This window comes from Battus philenor, unplaced genomic scaffold (assembly GCF_028537555.1).
Source record: "Battus philenor isolate CCGP_79_NKW_IND1 unplaced genomic scaffold, ilBatPhil1.0.hap1 SCAF_3, whole genome shotgun sequence".
In the NCBI taxonomy this organism is placed as follows: Eukaryota; Metazoa; Arthropoda; class Insecta; order Lepidoptera; family Papilionidae; genus Battus; species Battus philenor.
Window position 1 is genome coordinate 2,916,217 of NW_027181693.1, and position 23,670 is coordinate 2,939,886.

The 23,670-nt window shown below is 33.9% G+C and overlaps 1 protein-coding gene across 2 annotated transcripts in view; it reads right to left on the reverse strand.

The window, feature by feature from the left end:
- LOC137926834 (solute carrier organic anion transporter family member 74D-like) overlaps positions 1 to 23,670 on the reverse strand; it is a 110,657-nt gene that overhangs the window by 5,911 nt on the left and 81,076 nt on the right. For both annotated transcript variants that reach the window (XM_068770549.1, XM_068770550.1), the window contains exons 3-8: positions 17,492 to 17,632; positions 4,180 to 4,311; positions 3,621 to 3,785; positions 2,278 to 2,403; positions 1,274 to 1,410; positions 73 to 203 (exon numbers count right to left, since the gene is read on the reverse strand). In XM_068770549.1, the coding sequence (XP_068626650.1) occupies positions 73 to 203; positions 1,274 to 1,410; positions 2,278 to 2,403; positions 3,621 to 3,785; positions 4,180 to 4,311; positions 17,492 to 17,632 (832 nt within the window). The remainder of the gene's footprint in view (positions 1 to 72; positions 204 to 1,273; positions 1,411 to 2,277; positions 2,404 to 3,620; positions 3,786 to 4,179; positions 4,312 to 17,491; positions 17,633 to 23,670) is intronic.

Sequence of the window (23,670 nt, forward strand, 5' to 3'; positions counted from 1 at the left end):
TTGCGCTAACAATCTCTTGTTGCCCTAAACAATGTAATATCAATTATTGTTAAATCTGTTTATTGAACTCACGTGTTGATCGCCCTCTCGCCGCGCTCGTGTTCGTCCACGCAGGAGCAGTTGTAATACAACCACGTGGAGTTGTCCAGCTGTTGACTCCCCGTGCAGCCTGCTTGGCACGCCGACACGTACGTGAAGGAATCCTACCCATGCAAACACATGCATTTGTAAAATAAAAAATAAAAAATAAAATAATAATAATATAATTTGTAGTATACATAAGTAGATTCAGACCCCTTTTAAATATAGGTGACATTGTGTTTGACGTATATAAAACAAAGCTAGCAACCTGCTCGGTAAGAACGCCTCTTGCATTGTGATAATGTTAAAGGTAATGTTATTATTGAAAGTTATACTCGTATTTATATGACGATACCGACGATACTTATAGACGATAATCGATTACTGGGGTAATTCCAAATAAAACTTCGACTCTTATTTAAAAAAAACATTACTACTCAAAACTATTTAAAACAATCTTAAAATTTGCCTTTTGTACATTCAAACCTACTTTAATTAATTCATAATGTTTGTGGTTTCACTAAACATCGCACTGTTTTACATATATAAGTGCTGTTAAAGATGTTCCAAGAAGACAGTCAAAATATTCACGAACGAAGGGAAAAAAATCATCTCTCGAATATATTTGAAATTAAAAATCTACGCTCGTCAATCCACGTGCTTCTTGTATCGTGAAGACAATTACCATGTACCCTAGTGTTTCCAAACGTGGGGCCTAAGTCCTCCTGTGGGCAATATGATTTTTAAGGAATGTGCAACTCGAAGGTGGACACGACACGAGTTTAACTCTTTCAATTTTATATAAACATTATATATGTTTCGTAAAGAGGCATGAGAATTTTAGAAAGAGACAAGACAATAAAAATACTGACATATAGGGGTATGCGAGTGAAGATAGCAACACCTGGTTCGCAGTGCCCACAGATTAATTATTACTGGCAGGAGTAACGATGGAACAGGGGCTGTTAACAATCTTAGGCAGCCGCTTTCAACCAGTCTTAGTTCAAATCTATGGGGGAGGCTGTTTCCGGCAGTGGACATGCGAAATAATGATTACAAATTACAAAATGACAAAATACAAATTGGTGTAACATGTTGATTCATTCTACTTGAACTGGTCTTTATATAAGAGCTTACTTTTAGAACTCCTTATGAACAACTCCTTGCTTGTAAATAAGTTGAAGTGTCTCACCTGTCCACAGACCGGGCTGTAGGGTGCACCGTCGCAGTGGCAGTTGGAGCTGCAGGACAAGTTGCTGATCGCGCCATTCTCGCTCAACATCCTGAAGCTTTCTTCTGGACAGCTGACGAACATCAACAGCACCATACCTGCAAATTGCCTTTTTTAATAAACTTGAAAGATGACCATATATAAGAAAGGAACATCGCATCACTTACGGACAACGAGGAGAGTCGCGGGACCTTTCTAGAGTACTGCAGATGGGTCTTAGGAGAGACCATTAAAAGGAACAAGTAAGCAAAAAAAACAAGTGTTTAAGACTAGTCAAGATAGAAACTTAAATCTGTGATAAACGTTGTGTGAAAATAGAAAAATTATAATTAAATTATAAAAGTATGTAAATTTAAGAAAAAAGCAAAGAAATAAGGAAAGAAAATAAAACAGAACAAAAAATATGCCTGTAGTATTCTGGTGGGAGGGCACGAAAGTGAGGTGATTAATGAAAGGATGGATGGATGGGGAAGTTCCCTAGTAGTAGGCCTCCAAAAACGGGGACAATTTTAAAAAAAATACAGTGGTATTTCACTACAAGCCTTATCGGCCAGCTCCCAGTCACTCGATTGGACATGTAAAGGCTATGCTCGGAATTTCTCTACGGGATCAAAACTGATGTAGATGACTACATAGGAAGTCAAAGGAAGTCATAGCAGGTACGTTACACAGATATTTTAAACGTGATAATTTTTCTTTTAATTATGCCTATTTTTTACTAGATTTACATTGCTGTCCAAATGGTAAATGCAGTCTCTTCGAGTGCGAGGAAACAGATCACAGATGGCTTTTCCTTCTTATCGGGCCGCTACATTCTACTATATTACTATATTAGAGAATTCTTTGTAATAGTCTCTCAGAGATTGTACAGCTCGGTAACCATGCTTTATATAAGGATATTAAAACTACGGGTGTAACGGTTGTACTCTGAAAGATGTAGTTACAAAATAAATTTGTTAACTCACCAGCGCTGTACATGGCGGCCGAAGCCGCCGTCCAAGCGGCGACCTGTCTTGCCGTCGGCACCACTTTCAATATCACCACGCCCGACGTAATTATTCCGAGGCCCATTACCAAAATACCACCCAGACCTGAAATAATGATAGTTGCCATGATTAATACAAAGAAATAACTAAACCTAACCCTTAAAATTTTGCTTATTAAATACAAGTCATAAAGTTGCAAAACTCAAGAGGGAATGGTTCAAAAAACAAGATTGTTGGTGGAAGCGCCTACAGAAGAAAGCCCAGGAAAGGCGACGATTATGATAAGGCGATTTATTTATTTTTAATAGGGACGCCAACAGCAAAAATAATAAATGTTTATATAATGTTCGTATAACATAGCTCAAAATTAAAAATGTTTGCCTATTTTTTATATCCATACATATTACCTTTGATGGAAACTTATGCCTTGGAATTGGCGCCTATGAGTTTATATTTTAATCACGCCATTTAAGAGGGTCTCTCGTGCTTCCCCTGTTTTGGATACACAGGAACTATTTTTATAAATTTATGTTCCACATAAGATTTGCGTTCTCGTCTTTTTTTCCTTAAATTCTTCACAATAAAATTTCAATTAGGATAAATGTTTGTCTATTGTAGACGTTCCTATCTATGACTATGCTAGATTAGCAAAACGTTAATAAGTCAAGAATAAAAAAAAATTTTAACTGCTCTCTGACAATAAGTAATAAAAAAGACACAAATTATTTGTCTTTTTTATTACTTATTGTCAAAGTCTTAGTGAATACATGATTTTTCATTTTCATTACAGTGACATTTGAAAAAAAAAAGGTGGCAAAACTTTACCGAAATAATTTATCCAAGTCCAGGATAACGCACAAGTTTGTTGCCGATAAGTTTCACAAAATAAAATTGACCGTCCTTTAAAAACGGGACCTCGCTCGAAAATACACGATGCGATGTAACAAAGTATACAGCTGCAAAAGGCTTTAAATCTTTTACATCTATTTCCAATCATTCTGTATAAAGTCATCACTTTAAAATATGTTACATTTTTTTTCCTGTTAGAATGTGACTGGCCAACAACTTCTGGCAGTACAGTCTACAGAGACAGATAGTAAATTATAATTAATTATAATACATAGTGCTTCTAATTTTGAACACGATTTTTCACCAAACATTGATTGACAACAAATGATATATATTCACCACTTCAAAGCTTTACATCTGCAACCAAACACCCTGTATACAAAGGCATTTCAGCGATGTAATATGAAAAAAAAATATTAATTGAAGTGTCATGTCAGTCACGTTATCAATATGCAGTGTGAGTAGTACCTCACCCGAGACAAGGTTGGCGTCGTGCGTGGGCAGTCGGAACTGCTTCTCCAGGTACTTGGGCAGGAAGCTGTACACGCCGCTGATGGGCATCAGATGGAGAACGGAACTGGCCGTCCGCCACATCAAGATGTCGTTGGTCAGCTGCCGTTTTATCGTCGCGAAGAAATCTGAATAAGACGATAGAGGTATATTGAAAAACGAGAATAAAATGTGGTAGAGTATAATAATAACCTTGCAGTGTTTACACCACAGAGATAATTGCCACCTACCTGACTTGGATTCAAAAATTTCATGTATTAAATTGGTCATGGATATAGCAAGCATTTTGGTGCGTTTTTATTTGCAATTTATAGCTTGCGGCAATTTCATGCGATTCGACCTAGAAATATAGCCATAACTACCAGGCTGTCCTGTGGTTGAATAGAAACCAAAATTATATTATTCATAAACTGTTGGTCAAGTGTCGATTCCGGGACACTTGATCCTTAGGATCAGTCTTAATCGACTGCCGGTTCTCTGAATTTTTAATTGAATAGACAGGGTAAAAATTATTTCTGTTACCTTTAAAGAATGGTTCGCTCTTCTCTTTACTCTTCTTCGGCGGCAGAGGCTGCGGACTTTGCTTGATTTGACGCGGGAAGAAGAACATCAGGATGGATAGGATTACAATGAATCCTGCGATGAAGACCATACCTGGAATATTTACAGAAATTATTATATAACAGCAATATGTAAAATAGTATTTTATTTTATCTACATACATTTATGTACACATACATATACGTATATATTTATACATATATACATACATAAGATACCAGCAACACAGCTGTGGCAGACCTCTCATCAGTTAACACTAAACATACCATAACGAGTCAAATGACCAATTTTGAACTTTTGCATTGATAACGTAAAAATGCGATTACCTAATCAAAAATTCTTATTTTAAACGCTTGTAATAGAAATCGTCAATATACTATTTTTATATAATAATAAGTATAATTTTTACATCCTTTAAAACAACTGTATTTCTTACATTAAAGCAGAAAACAAAGTCGGGTCATTCGACCCGCTGTGGTAGTAATAGGTACATAGTAAGTGTTGATACGATTACAGTTAACGATGATCCAGAAGAACCTGAAAGACAGTCGCTAAGGCGCAAAAAAAGCGCAGAATACTGACCATCTCCAGAAGGGATAAAATTCAAAAGAAGAATCTTAATGTATTAAACTACAATTCATGATAATTATAGTTTATTTATTTATTTAATATACTTTATTGTACACGCTATGAAACATTAAAATAGTTTCATAATAATAAACAAAAAGGTACAATGGGCGGCCTTTTCAACATAGCCATCTCTTACAGACAATCATATGGAAAAGGAAGAAGTATAAATAAAGGGTACAAAACATACATACTTTTAAAAACTAAGATATTATACATATTACGATATCATACATATTATAAATATAATACCATAAAAAATAAAAACAACAAACTGATTTGGACCGCTCTTGCCTCAGAAAGAATACGAAACAGAGGAAGAAAAAGAAGTGAATTAACGGACAAATAATCATAGGTCTAATAAATAGTTCTTAACCATTTTCTTGAAAATAGGTAGCTAGAACGTCTTATATTCAGCGGTAAATCATTCTACAACAAGTCAAAACAATCAACTAGAACAACCTGTGGTAAAAGATTTGGCTTTAAACGAAGAAGAATGCGCCGGCATTTTCATTCCAGATTCTCTGATGATCTCAAAGAAATGTCATGTGTCATGAAGAAATTGAAACTTTGATTTGAGATAATATGGAGTAAACGGATTGAAAAGAATATTATAGAGTAGATAAAGAACGTTTACCATCACTTCTATTTAACAAGATGGTGTTCAATGTATGTCTTATATACAATGTGTGACCACCATAATTCATATACCAAAGATATTGATATATTCTCGTGCTCTCTTTTATATTTTAAAAGACAATTTCATTCTAAATTATTGGATATACACAATACAATATAAACCTCATTGTAATATGACGGGTTGATGTGACTTGTAATTATTACTGTCTGTCTTGCAAAATGCACTGGATTATTGATCCCTGTTTAGTTATGTTTTTGTTTTCTTTTATTATTGTTTGAATTTGATCCATTAAATGTTCTTAGTGAGATATTTATAAGATAACAATTGTAACTAGTTTTATATTTCTAAATTTGTAATTTCTTACTGCCTTTTGTTTCTGTTTATCTTTAATGAAGTTAAATAAAAATAAAATAAAACGAAATTTCGCGGAAATGTGGAGAACGATATTAAAAGAAAAAAGTAAAGAAGATTACGTATTATCAATAAAACAACTAGAAGAAGGCGGATATCAAAAGGAGGATGTAACCGTGTGAAATACATTGCATTAGCATGAGATGTAATGTCGTATACGCATTAAGAATTCCCACACGAGTCTCCTACGCGACATTCGACATAATAACTGACGATTGCTTTACAACTTCTAAATACATTTGTACTCTGCAGTGGTTAATTAATATAAACATGTATTGTATTACTATATATTTAAGATGAAGGACCCAACCCTGTGAAATTATATAAATCCTTTGAACTTCGCTACCTTAAAAGGGGTTTCAGGCTGTCGCGCTCTACGCTCTACCACTCGCAAATGCGCAATAAAACAATAGTTTTGTGCTAAACGCACTTATTTATTATTTATTTTTTATTTCATTTATTTATTCACAATTTTTTTTCTTTGCAAAGTCGGACTTAATGCTTTTAGACATACTCTACCAGTCAACATTAAAGTACATGTTATGAATATAACATAGAATATTCAGTTAAATACAGACATCCTTTCGGTGGCTTGGAAAAGGTTTTTTTTTATAATTTATATAAGATAGCTGCCCCCTATCTTCGCAAACTTAATGACCGCCCCCTTTACTACCATTCAAGTTAAATTACGTAGTTTTTTTTTCTTAGCTGATTTGTTCTTGACAAAAGGACTATTCCTACCAAATTTCAAGTTTTTCAGCGCTATGGTTTTAAAAGTATTGTGATAAATAAATACATTGGTAGAAATTTCGTTAATATTAAAAAAAAGTTGTAACTTCTAGTCCAAAATTATGCTATAACATATAAAAACATAAAACTCATCGTGCATTATCTAAAAAGTGGTTTATGTTAAAAAAAAATACAAGGTCGCAAACCAAAACTGGAAATGAGAAATCTACTTTCGACTTCCGACATGCGAACTTCAATATGTAATATGTAATTTAGTTTTATAATAAGAATAACAAAATTAGATTATTATATCTAACCTCTTTTCAGCCCTTAGACGCCAACTGTAAGACGTTGGCTTGTGACAGAGATATCTATGGGGACATATACCAGAAACTTTGCTAGAAACTTTAATTTGTGAGCAGTGTCAATTCTATATAATTAATGCAAAAAGTGTGAATTATGTGAGATTGTATTCTCGGAATCGAACCGTCAGTTTTCTATCATTTAAGGATTGATAATCTGCTATTAAATAAACGTTACATGAACTGTGTATTGTTACAAAATCTCTTTGCAAAAGGGTTAAACCTTATTAGACTAAATGCAAGTAAATTTCGTCGATAAACAACTATCATCTTTACAGCATTAATTACCAGTTACCTATAAATTATTAATTCGACCCAAAAACATTGATATGTTAATGTGAACATGTAATAGGGGACAGAAAAACAAAAGAATAACACTATGCGAAAATTTACAAGTTTAAAACAATAACCCAAAAAAAACCACAATAGGTAATGGCAAGGCGTGACGAAACATTTTTTATGTTAACTAGTCTCAATACTGTAGAGTGAACCAAACGATTAATAAAACTGGCTGAACGAAATTAAAAAAAGTCTTGTAGCCAACGAACACTTTGACATTTATTTTAAATTTAGAAATCAACAGAATTTTTCATAAACAGTATATGACAAAAACAGTGCATGAGTTCACATTAAATTCGTTATGTCATTTTTATACCCAATTTGTTACACCGTAAAGGAATCGGATAGACTAATCCAGAATTTCACAAGCTCACGATAACATATTCCAAATCAATATTAATCATAGCGCTAATCATAACGAGCATTCAACCGCCCTCGAAATTTGCACAAGAGGTTATAACGCTGCAAATTTTCTAGCCCCTATTATCTAGACGAGAATGAATCTAATTAATTCTGAGCATAGCGTCGGCCGATACGTGCAAAGAAATCCATACGGACGCCATCGCGAAAAAAAAAATGCTAATGAGCAAATAAAATACGAGGCTAACATTGAAGCCAGTCATCCATTGTTTATTCAGTACATCGAGTACGGTATATACTAATTATAACAATTATCTGAAGTCAAAGGGGCACTACTAGGTGCAGACTAATCTTATTGTGAAAGAAAATATCTCTCACAATATTTATAATTCCTTGTATATTTTTAAATACACTGTTGTATATAATTTCTATTTGATGCTTTAATCAAGTGACTAGATAAACAAATAAAATATTATATTTAACGTAGTTACTAGTAATTTTATCACCAAAATTAGTGACCACATAGATTTACAAAAGGACCAATATAAAGCAGAATCTAGTGTCTTTAAAAAACCTAAATGAAATCATCATTGAACTTGTGGATGAACCTCCATCGCTACGCTAACAGATACATGGTCTCTTCTCCAGAAACTCTAGCCGCTATCTGTTCTGAGTGCTATCTGGTTTTCCCGGTTTTTATTTTCATTCATGATTCGATCTTGTAAAATAGTCCATAACATAGCTGTCTCCATGCTTGCAAATATGATTTTAGACTATTACTCACTTTTAATACAAGCTGTACAAACAAAGATATGCAATCTATCATTCGTTTTCAGAAGTATATATTGTCTATTACTATATTACTTAGCTAAATTATATAAATAAATATATATATATATATATATTGAACAGATATACCGAGAAGCATGAAATTGTTTCTTTAATAATATTATCATGAATAATGTACATCTTGCTGATTACTACTATGTCAATATACATACTTTAAGATTAATGCAGATGACAAAAGATTATAAAGCAACTGTTTTCGTTTCGGCCATTTTTAATTCCTCTTTCTTACTTTATAATCACCTTTGCATGCCATTTTTGGAAATTTTATTGTGCACTATTTTACGCCATATATGCCGGAGTTCTGCGGTGTGTATTGCTTTCGCCATTTTGGTATCGAGTTTGGCTGGAACCTGACCTGGTCAAAGCATAGGGCTGCGGATTCGAAGTTGCCGTCCAACCTTTCCAATGATCAAAAATTTTTCCAACTTGTCACCGCTTTTCCTGGATATGTCGCCAAAAAACTCTAAAATCTCCTTTGTGTATATAGTAAAAAAGCGATTAGACAATCCGAGTTCCATCAGTATTTGATTTATGTTAAAATACACAGTGATCACGACCGTAAATACATTCGCGACATTTATAAATTATTTCCATTAGATTGTGCGCACTTTTTATAAGTGTTGATTTGTAAAAGCATTTTAGTGTTCATATTACTACCGTGTGCTAGGGCTCCTTCGATGAAGGCGGTCACTATAGGTACTACCTACGGTCTATTGTCTAGAGCCAAAAGTTCCATTGTCACCGTAGCTAGTACAATTGCAATTGTGAATAATATTTTTTTAATTGTATAGAAAATCTTTTTTAAAAACACGTAAATAGTCTAGAGAATAGAGAGGGTTATGTAGGATTCCGGCTTGTGTTCGTAGATGATGTGTTTCTTTCCATTAATTCTTCATTATTTTTATGGTGAGGCTAGATTTTGTACTTATAACGTTTACACTTTGAAATAAGTTTTGTAAATTTTTAAAATAAAGTCTAGATCTTCAGAAGTTTGTAAAGCCGTATATAATAAAAACAAACAGAGCTAATATACAGTACCCGGCGTTAAATATTGCATATCGACCTTTGGAAAGAGAAAATCGGCTAATTTCGACTTCGTTGAGTATTATCTCTGTCCCACACTACCTATGTGACGTTTTGTCAGTAGTTGTATTTTGTGAGAGATAACGCTCTACGAAGCCGAAATTAGCCGAGTGTCTCTTTCCAAAGGTCGACGTGCAATATTTATCGCCGGGTACTGTACTATCTTGCGGTACTTCTTGGACGATATCAATACTGTCTTCGTCAAATTGATTCTTCGTTATTTCTACCATTAATTATATTAAATATTTTAGATAACATTTACATTATTTTTGAAGTCTAGACCAACATTCTTAAGGATTACAATGAGATAAAGAAGATCCTTGTACAATCCAAGTTATCGTATAAAGTAACTATTAGGTAAAAATCACGCTCAATAAGTGGATTTAAAATACATAATGATAATGTGTTTATAATGGCATTCAATATTCTTTCTGTAATGATAGTTTGGAGTAATAAAAACATCTTGTACCGTGTTATACACATCTGTATATCACGTGGTCTTACTCAAACAATTTTTATGATCTTTGTTTATTGTATATATCATAAATTTAGTTTAATTCGTAAGTTAAATATTCAACATAGCTTTAAATTACGTAAAGTATGTGTGAATTTCCAAAAATGATAAAAATGTCCAGAAATAATATTGTATATATAACTTATCTGTGAAGTTTGCGGTCATGGTTGAGCAAAAAATTGTTGGAAATTAGGGTGAACAGTGGTCCCCACGCGGAAACCTTGAAGCGTACCAAAATATTTATCGCGATAGATTGAAACGTAGAACATTTGCGAAGTCCAAGGTCGTCCGGTCGGAACACAGTCAAGGGCGTTCGCTAGACGTAGTACATGGCGATTGCGAGTAGTTTATATTACGTACAAATCCATTGTTCACATCGCTATCTAAGGGAAAATAAGTCACGATTTATGGAGCTCTATAGTTGAAATAGAATGCGACATAGGTCAACGTCGTACGGAAAGTAAAAGTGTGCCGGCGGTCGCGTGTCCACCCACTAAATCCTCATTACAGACGCGTCGACATAATTGTCTGTAACAAGGCGCGCAGCCTTGGCCGTGACCGGTGGATAGAGCGCTTATTTTAGCCGCGGTGACGGCGCGTGATGTAACAGGCGTTATGTAAGCCGACGCGCTCGTGCAGCGTGACGGTTCGCGTGGAAAAGCGAAAGCCGAGAGAAAATCGCCCCGCTATCATTACACTAGATACAATAACGCATGCAGGCATATACTGGAAACTTGCTGTAACATAACTCCCTTACGGACGTACGAAAAGATATTCATATTTTATTAATATAACCTCCGCATGCAGTACACTTAAAACCATTCATAGATACGAATTGATAATTATATTTTTAATAATTAATTACTGTTATATTGTAACATGAATAAATATGAAATCAATTAAATCATTAAAAAAAATTTCATTTTTCAATACTTGTACAAACCTAAAAATAAGTTTAATATATTCTTTATAATCGTATTCAAAGCCTACGAGTAAATATAAGATTAAAAAACTTGATGAGTGATATGCGAGATTGTTTTTTTATATTTTTTGGTAAAATAATTTTTAAGAATTAATATTATTTGATATTGCAATAGTAAACATATAGTAATTGTCAAAAACAATACAAAGCGGTTCTGAGTTAAAGGTTTTATTTGTATAAAAAATCTATAATTTCTAACTGCCAGTTTTACTCTCAATCTTCTATGCACATATCATATAAGACAAATTAAACTTATTAGGAAATAAACAATAGCGTAGTCTTGCAAATTAAACAACATTTAAGCTATGTTACTTATGTATATTTTGAAGAAATTGGAAAAGACCACGCGACTGCAATTTATGCTGTATAAAAGGAAATTATTATAAAACTCAGCGATGTAAATATATTATATACCAACATAGGCTAAATAATAAACTTACATTGTTAATAGCTTTTAATATAAATAAACATATTCTCAATCGCAACGATTTCTGCAATTTTTCCAAAAACAAACAGTTTTACCGACCGCATTGTAGTATCACAAGTCTCAGTTCCTACCACTGGGCTACAACTGCTATTCCTTAAGTAACACGCTTACGTATTGAGAAGCAGTGATAGCACAGTGGTTTAGGAATGAGACTTGCGATCTTAGGTCGCGGGTTTGATTCTCGATGTATAACCTTATATATTTCACACAGTGCATTAATTATACAGTTGTTTCACTGCTCACTAACTTGTTTCTAGAGGATGGACAGCAGCGTCATTGCATACAATACAGCGATCGTCAACTCGCCTGCAAAGCGTGGTGATTATAGTATTGCTCATCATAAATATTTTTGTCAGAGGCCTATACTTTGCAATTGCGGTCTCTGGGTTAAAATGACAATTGTAACCAATGGTGAATATTTTTATTTCTTACACTGTATTAGACTACGTAAACTCGAGTAAAATATATTTATAACAGTGCGTGATGTAAACATAGCTAACGAAAGACATCGTTACACGAAATAACCCCCCTCCACCCGTGAAAACATAATCACAATGTCGATTCGGATTGGCAGTGAATGCGGGAAATAGCAGCCGATATATTTACATATTGGGCCACGAGATCTGTTCGCACAGTGCCGAGTGCATTGAATCAATTTGTTGTTACGCAAAGTGCTAAGTCACTGCGAGACGGTTACCGCTGGTAATGCGCTCAAAGATTGCCGCGCGGTAAGTATTTATTATAACAAGATCGTGCGACAATTCCAACATTACGCTAGATATCGAACAATAAACGAAGATATATTACGTTTAATTATTTTTCGTATAGTGTACAAAATTTAAAAACTTTGACTAAGCTAGCTTAAATTTAAATGTAAATAAGTTCTATTGTTTCTATGTTTTCGCTGTTGGCCCGGAGAGTTTTTACAGCTTTATCGAAACTGAGTTCACGAAACGAAAAGCTCCGTGGACTTACAAAAAAATATTACTGGACAGACGTATTCCAGTTGCAAAATGACGTTCGCACGAAAATTGTGTATGTGTGTGTGCGAAGACGAGGACCACTCGGCAATCTAAGGTAGAATACGGATCCTACCACGGATCGCTTTCGCTGTCTTTGTTGAATTAATTAAAGCTAAAGTTTTATACTTTCGTTACAGTTATATTTCATTTCTAAATTCTTAAAAACGTTTCCTGAGTCTCCAAAAATGACTAACTCGGATATTTTCTGCATTAATTTAGTCGTATATTATAAAATTAGTGGTCACCAGGTAGTAATCGTCGGGAATAATTCTGTCGACATATTTTACATATACCGATTGATTTTTACCGCTCCGGCATTATAAATTTATATACTAGATAACAAAAAGTTGTTTATAACGAAGGTGAGTATATTGTTGATTAGAAATAAAAACTTGTTAAAAATATATTCGTGAACTTAAGAAAGCAATATTACTTTCCGTTCTCCCTAATACCTTACATAGAACAACATCCTAATATAAACACGTGAACGCAGCCCAATATGGTAGCGCGATCACATCCGCACCACACTTGTCGACTATATATGACGTCATACAGGTGGACAACAGTCAGGATTGATAGCATAACGTCACAAGGAAGCTAGTGAAGTGAAGTTACAACCCTCATAGAATGACTATGTGACATATACATTAATTAAACATTTTACCCACTTACATAGTATTTAGAAAAAAAATTCATAGTGATATTGCTAACTGGCGGGCTTTAGAGCCGAAAGGTTCACGCGACGTGGGTAAGCCCACACCACAAGGTGAATCGACAATATAGTCCAAAGTCTCGGGAATTCGCTGAATGCTGGCAGCGCAAGATTGGTCATCGCAGCAATCTATATGGAATATGCCTTGGACTAGTCGTCTATCAGCTTATATGATGAGATTCATATCCTGATGATTTAAGGCAGTGAAGCAGGGTCTTTTACTTCGGGTCTCATTAGACTCAACGAGCTACGGAGAGGGCCATGCTCCAGAATTCTCTACGAAATCTAATTATAAATGAGGAGATTCGTAGATGAACGAAAATAACCAACGTGGTCCAACGACGTGGCAACTAGAAGTCACAAAGGGCAAGCCTGACAGCGCGCAGAATAGTTGACCGGTAGAGCTTGAAGGTTCTCAAGTGTAGACCATAGACCAGGTGAAGGACCTCCACCCGCAACGTGGATAAAAGACCTTGTTAAGATCTAGATCTAGAGCCAGATGTCTGGAAATCTAAAGGGGCGGCTTATGTCCAATCGTGGACATTCTACGGCTGAAATAAATAAAATAATTGTCCACCTAGACGACCTCCCACAAAAGAGGCCTCACGTGCGTTTCAGTTATAACGATGTTCAAAAACAAATTCAAATTTTAAAGTTCAATTCTCCATTCATTAGCTCATAGCAGTTGAACAATAAGGAAATACGCGGAAACCATTCAATGAGTGTTTGCGAATTCTACATTGCCAGTCGAGGCATGCTCGACTATTCCCCACTTCGGGTATTTGCATGCTTTTGTCACAGGATTTAGAACCTTATTGTAATTGTATTAAAAAACCGTTTGTATGTTTGAAATGCAAATTTCGCTTCGTGGGCCGCCACACGCGTTCGATTGGCACTTAGGTCACGTGCGTGCTTTCTTCGCGAATTTCGCGCGCAAAGCCGTCGGTGCGAACGGCTGCGTAACGGTAGATGGCAGTTCCGCGATGGAATGCCTCTGAACTGAAGCATCGGCCCGGCTTGCACTAACAAAGCTGCTACAACGTATCGACAGAATTTTTATCACGGATGTAAAAGACCATTTATAGGTTGTCCCAAAATCCTCTGTCGATCTAAATAAATTAATATGAAATATATTTTCTTTGCGTTTAAAAAAAAACTTAACAGTTTGTTTTAGTGATTGAACACGCAAAGTGCATAAATTCTATTTAATTTTTAAAATTTGAAATAATATTAAAAACACATAAGATTTTTTTTCAACAATTCTTTTGAAATTAGCGCCTCAGAAGCCTGTAAGATCATTTTTTGCTATTTTCTACTTTTTGGACATTTTGGTGAAAAAATAATAATCTTCTTAGTTATTAAGGATAGCCCAATATTGATTCAATATCTTCTGAATATATTTTATAATAATTCCAGAAGCCATTACGAATAAGTCTACCTTCTATCAAAGTTTTTTTACATAAATTTTTTATCTTTCCTAGAGTCCTAGAACTTAAAAGATGCTATCATTATTTCAATAAAAACTTACGTTTTTATTTACACACCTGTACATATTTTGTTTTTTGCAGAGTTTACACTTCGAAAAAATACTTTATAAACTTTTGTTATTAAATTGATAAACCAAGAATTTTAAAAATGTATCAAAAAATATCAATTTTCTCAATTTTTGTGTTTTGGACTTAATCCCATTGGCTTCTGAGCGGCTCAATTTACGTAACGACCTATACATGTACAATCGTTGACACAAATGAGTACTGATAGCATGAAGGGAATTTTTTAAATATTTCAAAACTTTATCAACGATTGAATAACATTAAAGTTACAAAGTAGCATCGCGGTAATTTCGCAAGTTACTTTCCACTGCGCCGCTGATTTATAGTCGATCGGAACCCTTCTTACAAGCGTCGTACAAGCGCCGCAGCAATGTACGTATTTACGACCATAAAGCCACATAAAACTTTAAAGTCAATAAACTTGTCGAGCTCACATATATTATTCTCGGCTTGTTACGTTCCGTTTTACGAAAAAATAAAACGCACAAGGCTCAGGTATTCCTATACGAGTTCTAAAATAAAGCTGCATGAACCTTTGTTACAAGAGCGGAGGTGCAACTATGTATGTTCGACAAGTTAATTAACACAACATGAACTACACACTTATATACAAGTTATTTATGTTTTTGCTTCTTACAAGTCGGTAAAACTATAACATAAAAATTTCTGAGATCACATTACTCGGTAATTGTCAATATTTGTAAAAGCTTTATAGGGCTGAACTTAAAGTTCATTTGCTGTCAATTTATGTATAGTACACCCTATTCGAAAAACAATGATTTCCGAAAAATTGAATAAGGTAACGTGTAAAAATAATTTACAAAATTCGGATTACTACACATTAAGTTTATTATTTTTAAATAAATGTCACCGTAGACTTTGTACTGCTAGTAGTTACTGGCTAGTCGTACTTCAAATGAAAGAAATAAAGTAACATTTCAGAGTACGCGAATTGTAAATAGGTATAAAAAAAGCTTTAAAGCTTTTCTTTGACAAATGAGCTATATATTCATCTCTTTCTAGCTTTTACACCTATAATAAAACAACCTGTGTATCACGAACTTTGTACTGTTCCCGTTGACGGTGCTAGAAGCATACGTTAGTATACGAGCAAATCATTATCATCATTATCATATCAGCCGATGGACGCCCCCTGCAAGGCATAAGCCTCCCCATACCACCTACGATGACAAGTATAACGCTGCCAGCACCTAGCGACGTTCTGCAACCTTGACTATATTGTCGATCTACCTCGTGTATGGGGGGGAGGGGTGCTTATCCACGCCGTATGTTCCGGCTTGTGGTCGCCACTAAAGAACCTTTCAGCAAACCTTTCGGTTATCACCAACATATCAGCCGACAGACGCCCACTGAAAGACAGACCTGTCGCAAGAACGCCACGTTGACAGGTCCTGTGCCCACCGTATCCAGTACCAACCCATGTCTATTGAAGGTCATAGAGCGAAAGAGAATGAAAGAAGAAATGTGGAATGAATACCGAATGGAAGATCATAAGATGCATAAATGAAGAGAGAGAAAATAAAAAAATGTTGTGAAAAATTAAATAAATGTAAACAAAAGTCACTGTCCGACACCAGATAGGGGGTACGAGAGACTCCCAATAGCAGGGGCAATTAAAAAAAAACCATGTCTATTAATAATGTTTTCATATTTATAATCGTTTACATTTTACAAACCAGTGCCGACTAACATGTTGATAATAAAAATTAGCTCTTTATATAGATACGATTTAAGATAACACGACTCTTCAGTAATTTCATTTTCAATAATCCCTTTGTACCCGGAACGTTTTGGAATTAAATTTGAATCTACAACCAAACATGAACATCTGAAAGACTCGTTTTCTAACTACATATTCTCTTGTCCAGCAAGTAGCAAACAGCAGTATTAAAACTAGAAGGAATCTTATCGGTTCTAAAAAGGTAACTGTTCTATGCAGCCTTTTTTTAACTAAAAGATAAAGAGATTTGATCGGATAAATCAAGTAAGGACATGTAAGTATAACTTTTTGTGGCAAAAGAAAACAGTTTTCTATATTTTATTATTTATTATCATAAATTATGATAAATAATGTGTCAAATAATAACATTCTATTGCACGTTAATGTTTTTACAGTTAAGTCTATATTGCCATAAAACAAATTTAATTATTTATTACAAATTTGTTTTAGCAACGACACAACGAGATGACTTTACAAAATCGGCTCTAAGTCTCCGCTTAGTTAAATACCGAAATAAAACAAGTGTTTAGCTATGTGCATTTAAGGTACAATACTGTACTGAAATGTTTCTCATGGAATTTTACGTTTCACCACACTCCACTTATTCACCTTAAACATTTTTCTTTTATGAATAGAGAAATCTAAAAAAACTTAAAAAAAACATTTAATGTTTTGCTTGTTTGGATATCCAAAAGTTTCTTAAATACTTCGAGTCTTTTAATAGGTCACTGAGACCCCAAAAGGGGAGGTTCCTTGGATCCTCGTGCGTCCACCTTCAGGACGAACTTATTTTATGCGCAGCCCTTACAAGGCAATAAATAGAAAATAAAATAAGGTTGAACCTGCAAAGGAAAAAACTTACCGAGCCACCAAGCGCCGACCCATCGCGGGTCTGTGTTGTCGTAACCGGGATTCGAAAGTGGGTCCACGTAGACCCTTGTACACAGCGCACCCAACAGGAAGCCCAGAGCTGGTCCAATGACTCTAATACCGATTGTGATCGCTGCCAACAATAAAAATACTTATTAGTTATTTGACACAAAAAGTAAACATGTCTCTATATAACAGCCTTCATGATTAAATTATGTATACCATCATCATTTCAGCTGTATGTCGTCCACGATTGGACATAAGCCTCCGTCATAGATTTCCAATTCGACTGTTTGAAAGTGACCTACATCTAAGGTCATATTTAGTGCTTTAATTCAATTTAAATAAAAATAAATAAAAGCGACAGATAAATAATGACATGTTACTTTTAAACTTTAACGCAACCATGCACTTGAATTACCGCGTTTATTTTATGAACTGTATATATTTCAACTAATATAACATTTCGATACTATTAATATATACTCTTTAATTACGATAATTGCAAAATGAATATAAAACAAAAAGATTCATAGGTACCATTACAATATTCATTTGAATGTTAAGAATAAAATAATTGTAAGTGCTTTGAAATATTTTGTACCTTTATAATTACTGCTTGAAACTGACTAACTATTTTAAAAAATTACATTTCCAAAGTATATTTTTCGCAAACAAATTATTTATTTTTATTTTCAGCGCTAAGATAAAACGCATCAAGATTTAAGGAAGTATGGATATTACATTAATGTCATGTCATAATAAAGAATCTCTAGTAGTATACAAATTTTTCAAACTGGTCTATGCTCTAATAAATATCAATTGATATTTTTATTCACACGGACGTAAAAACCGCATTTTTCATTACTTATATACAATTGCCATTGCTGACGAAGAAGTTTCTTGAGAATTGACATCAGCGTCCTCTGCATACCATAACACCAAACTGCGCTTGCCATTCTGCTAACCGAACCTGGCAATTACAGTATATATAGCTATGTATATATGCATGTATATATATATGTGCGTATGTGTATATGTGTAAATATATATAGTAGTGTATGTATTTGTATGAACGTACACCCTAAACTGCCCTCTCATTCATGTGTCTCATCTCCATCCAAAGGTTGTCTAGTAGAGATCGCCTCAAGCGATAAGACCGCCTCTTGTACCATATGAATTGTTTCTTTCTTTTTCCTCTATTTATTTTGTATGGCGTACAAAAAATTGTTAATAATAATAATATATCCCCTACAGATATCTTTGCAGTGCGTCTATGCACTCTTATGTAAGTACGCGAGAAGTATTTAAATAATATTATTACAAAACCTTCCGACATTCCTTGCGATGTTTTATTTACCGTTAAACACGTGTGTAATTCCATAACAAAGATTTTATCTTTCAATTATCACTCATTACTCTTTTTACCGGTGAGTCATCGCTGTAATTATTGCTCAGGTACTAAAATATTTTTTTAACTTCAGTGTAATATACGTCCTAAGGCTAAAGGCACAATTTATACAGCGTGTTTGATTATAGATATAAAAACTTTAAAGGAGTTGATGTATAACTCAATTTCTATTATTATTATATTTTAGGATCTGTCTTAGTCCGGCATAGTAAGTATTAAAATATCGTACGTATATAAAACAAAGTCTTGTATTAACACCATTTATATAAAAATGTTTATGTTTACATGATAAATAATTAACAATTTAAAAAGTTATCATGAGAAGAACTTAATTCGTCGTTTTGGACTATCGCCCACTGCAAGGTATAGGCCTCCCCCAAATCCTCTGTGGGGGGATACCAAAATCGCCACTGGGTTTCTCTTAGCAGGTGGTTTGGCAATCGCGGTGTGGTATTACAGTATGCAAGACTTTACTTCCCATCCTCTGAATACTTATTTGTGAACAGTGGCAATCCTGTACAATTAATTCAGAAAATGGTAATTACATAAGACTGTATCCCGGGAATTAAACCTGCGACCTCCGATCCCAAGTTAAAATCCTCTAACGCTGAGCTAGCAATGATGCAAAGTTTATTAAAACTGTTTAATTTTAATTTTGCATAAATTAATTTGTATTGGCTGTTATGCGTTTTTTAAATTCGAATTACAACATATTAAAATTAATTGTTGTTCATTATCTCTCTCTGAAGACTGCGCTACCTGATGTTATTGGTCTGTCGCATTACAGTAGAAAAAAAATATTGTTCTATATTATATAGTAATCTCATATAGGGTATTTGAAAATAGGTAATATACAACTCACAACCAATCATTTTATATGTTTTCCATAAGAAGTGTTGAAAGATCATACGTCTGCAAAATGAAATTGCCGTTTCTTAAATTTCAATTTTTTATTTGGTAACAAACCTTAACGAAACATACACGTAAACAAACATTTGTAAAACTTATTTTTAACTGCATTATAATGAATACGGTATGCTATTTTACGTTACGTGAGTACATCATATACAAATGTAAGAAAATATGTCTTAACAATTGTTATAGCATTAATTGTATTTTGTTTACTATATAATATTGTTAATAAAAACGAATTAATAACTGCAAAATTATGTAATTTATTATTTGTTACTCCTGCATGATAAGTAATATGATTTTCATTAAAACACAGCCATGTGGGCGAAGAAAATAGATGGAGTAAATACTTGTGAAGCAAAAAAAACACGGTTATTATGTAAATCAAAGTAAACAATAATCGAAGTAGAGCCGATGGTCTTGTAGATAGGGATGGGAGGGCTGCCGGAGCTTCAATTGAGGGCCGTTAACCCGCCGACGACAAATGATTAGTAATTGTGACTATTAACATTCCAACAGTTAAATTATTAAGCCACAACTGACATCTCGTCGCCGACGTTAAACTGTTCCTAGTTAGCGAGCCCCGATTTAACCAACGTACGGGAGATTACAAAACCGGACAGAGGGAAGGTCGATGACACGCACCGAGAAAGAATTGTCCCAGTTTTCGTTATAATATCGAGTGTAATAATAAAAATAACAAAGGACAGCGTCAAGGGTGACTGACCGAAAAACAATCAAGTACTTAGGTCCCGAATGTAATCTTTCTTCGAAATCAAACGCAACGCTTGCCAAAAAACCGAACGCTCGTCGTGGCCCCACGAAATGAATATAAAATATATATTCCTATTATCATCATACGCTTTTGTAATAAATAATGGTCTTGTCAGGAGATACTCGAATCATGTTCGGTACCGAGTTTTTATTCTCGAAGCGAACACAATTCTAAAATCGTACACAATGCAATGTAACCTTTAACTGCATAGCTTAAGATTGAAAACAGTTCATCAACATAAATTGTAAGTGCGGCCGATCGTATAACCGTCTTTACCGGTCCCGATGCAACATGACTCGAACACGAGCGCTGCATCTCCGAATTTACGCTTGCGGATTGTCAAAAATGACGAATTGCGTCATTATATCCGCCTCAATGTTGAAACTTGTTTTAAGAGTTTACTGGGTGAAACATACTCGGACTCTTTATATTTTACATTTGACTTTACAGTCTGTTTCCAACCTTACTGGATAACAAAAGAAGGATAGATAGACGGACGATATAAGGAAGAATAGACAATGAAATTTTCCCTTCATTATAAAAAAAATCATCATATATTGTTCTCGTTATGAGATTAATTTTTGGACATTTCTTCTTAAGTATGTAGATACGTTTGAGCAGATTATAAAACACAATCACATCAAAATTTATCTAATAAGTTTTCATATTTAAGACTTGCTGTGCCCGCGACTATGTTCGCATGGAATTTAACAAAAAAATTGTTTAGTTTTTTTAATTTAAGAATTTTTCTATAGTAACTAGTATTACTTAATCCTTATTACATCAACTACCTGCCAATATAAGTCTCGTTAAAATCGGACAGCCATTTTAGAGATTAGCCGAACAAATAGAAATCCAGAAAAATGTTCAAAAATATTGTAGTTTTGATATATGAGCCGTAAATATTATGTGTGTATATATATTGTCCCGTATATTGATATTCATGTCGTGAAAAGCGGTTATTTCAATATTACAGGCACTCCGTTTCTATCTATTTATGTATATAGATAAAGTATAAAAAAATTCATCCGTGGTATAACAATTTGTACCAGATGCACAAAGTACAATGAATTTTTGAACTAAAAACAGATATTAAACCCTTCGTTTAGTGTTTATTTAAATCCAAATTCAAATTTTATTTATTTAACATAGAATGGATTACATCTCTTATTCACGCCAAGACCTACTTGTTTGGATCTTAAGTACCTGAGAGGAGCAGGTGGAAGAAATTCCGCGGGACCATGTACCTTTTTTAAAATAATAAAACAACTTATTTAATTAATATTGAATCCAAGATGATATCTTAGCTCAAAAAGTTCTTTAACAGTACTTTTTAAATTCAACAATAGGCCCTTTTACATTACGTAGGCTTAATGTAAAAACTATTACGTCCATAGAAATATTTAAATGTTAAGTATTCAAAATGTTTCTTTTTATATCCACATTTTGTATACGACACGAGAAAATTAGTATTGTTTCGTAAGGAGACAAGTCCAAATCATCCCAAATCGATCGTTAAGATATAAAAAGATGCTAATACGTACAATAAATTCATTTACAATAATTTGTAATTTTTTTTTAAATGAGGCCTCCGCTATTGGGACCTCTCCTTCCACCCCTATTTTGTTGGGAACAGGGTTTTTTATTTCTTAGCAATTTATTCACATAATTTTTTATTTTCGTCCGCGTCTTCCATAGTTCACAATATCTTTTTTCTTCCTTCTATCATTCCATAATTCCATCTTCCTTTTTCAATCATTAATAATTTGTAATTATGCAAGCGGTCGCGAATGAAAATTCAATTCACAATTGCATTTACGCGTACGCGATTAAATTCGACGATCCGATGCATAGTACAATGCACTGGTTACAAACATAACCGATATGAAAGGCAACAGGGCTTGTACAGATAACCTTGTAGCGTCCGCTTCTGCAAATAAGGTCGTGTGTGTCACAATCGTTATATTAACGTACATACACATAAATATTATTTATATATAAACATATTTAAATAAAGATATAACTAGTGATACTATTTAGTCTACAATTATGAAGGTTTACACTTGTAGGCAAGAGGATATCTGTTGTTTGACGAACAATGGTGATATTTTCTAATTAAATAATTAATATTAACATCCTATGATTGAAAATCTAGACTATACATGACGTCCAATCCTTACTGATAAACCTGGCTCTGCACAGTGAAAACATCACATACTAAATAAATGACCTGATATTAATAACAAATTATATCAGTAGAAGTTAATTGTACGACATAAAACAGACGATGTAGTTTCAGCCTATAAACGCCAACTTCAAGGCGTATATGCCTCCCCTAAAAGTATATTTAGGGTATATCATAATCGTTTGGCAAGCGGATTGGCGATCGCAGTGTGGTACTATGGTACACAAAGCTGCTGTTTATCCTCTAGAAACTTGTTTATAAGCAGTGAAAATCATATATAATTAACGCCTAAAGTGTTAATTAATTATTAAAGCTATTATCGCGGGAATTTAACCCGCCTACGATCGCAAGTTTTAGTTCTATACAGCTGGGTTACTACTTGAACCAGACATGTATTTAAAATACAAAATCTTTAACATTACATATCTTCAACAACTCTACACAAATAAATAAATACGAACATTTATAAGACTTCTTGTTTAACCTTAATTTAAATAAAACGCTTTTCGCATTGTATATATATATATACTAATGGAATTAAAGTTAACCTTACTTGACATTTTTTTAGCATAAAAACGCGAACTTAAAAGGCGTCATCATCAACATTATTTTAGCCGTACGACATCCGCTACTTGAAATAGGTCTCCCATTTAAAATAGGACTGACAAAAAGATGTTTGCACCCAGCGTCTTCAGACGACCTTATCAGTTGCAAGTCATAATGTAATATTTAAATTGAAATAAAACAGACAAAACGATAAGGCATTGATAACATGAAAATGTAATACTGAAAAAGAGCTTTAAGAATATAAATACGTTGTAATAATGTCTCTATTCTTCAGGAGCATAAGATCAAAAAACGCGGCCGGCAATTGTTCACTATTATTAA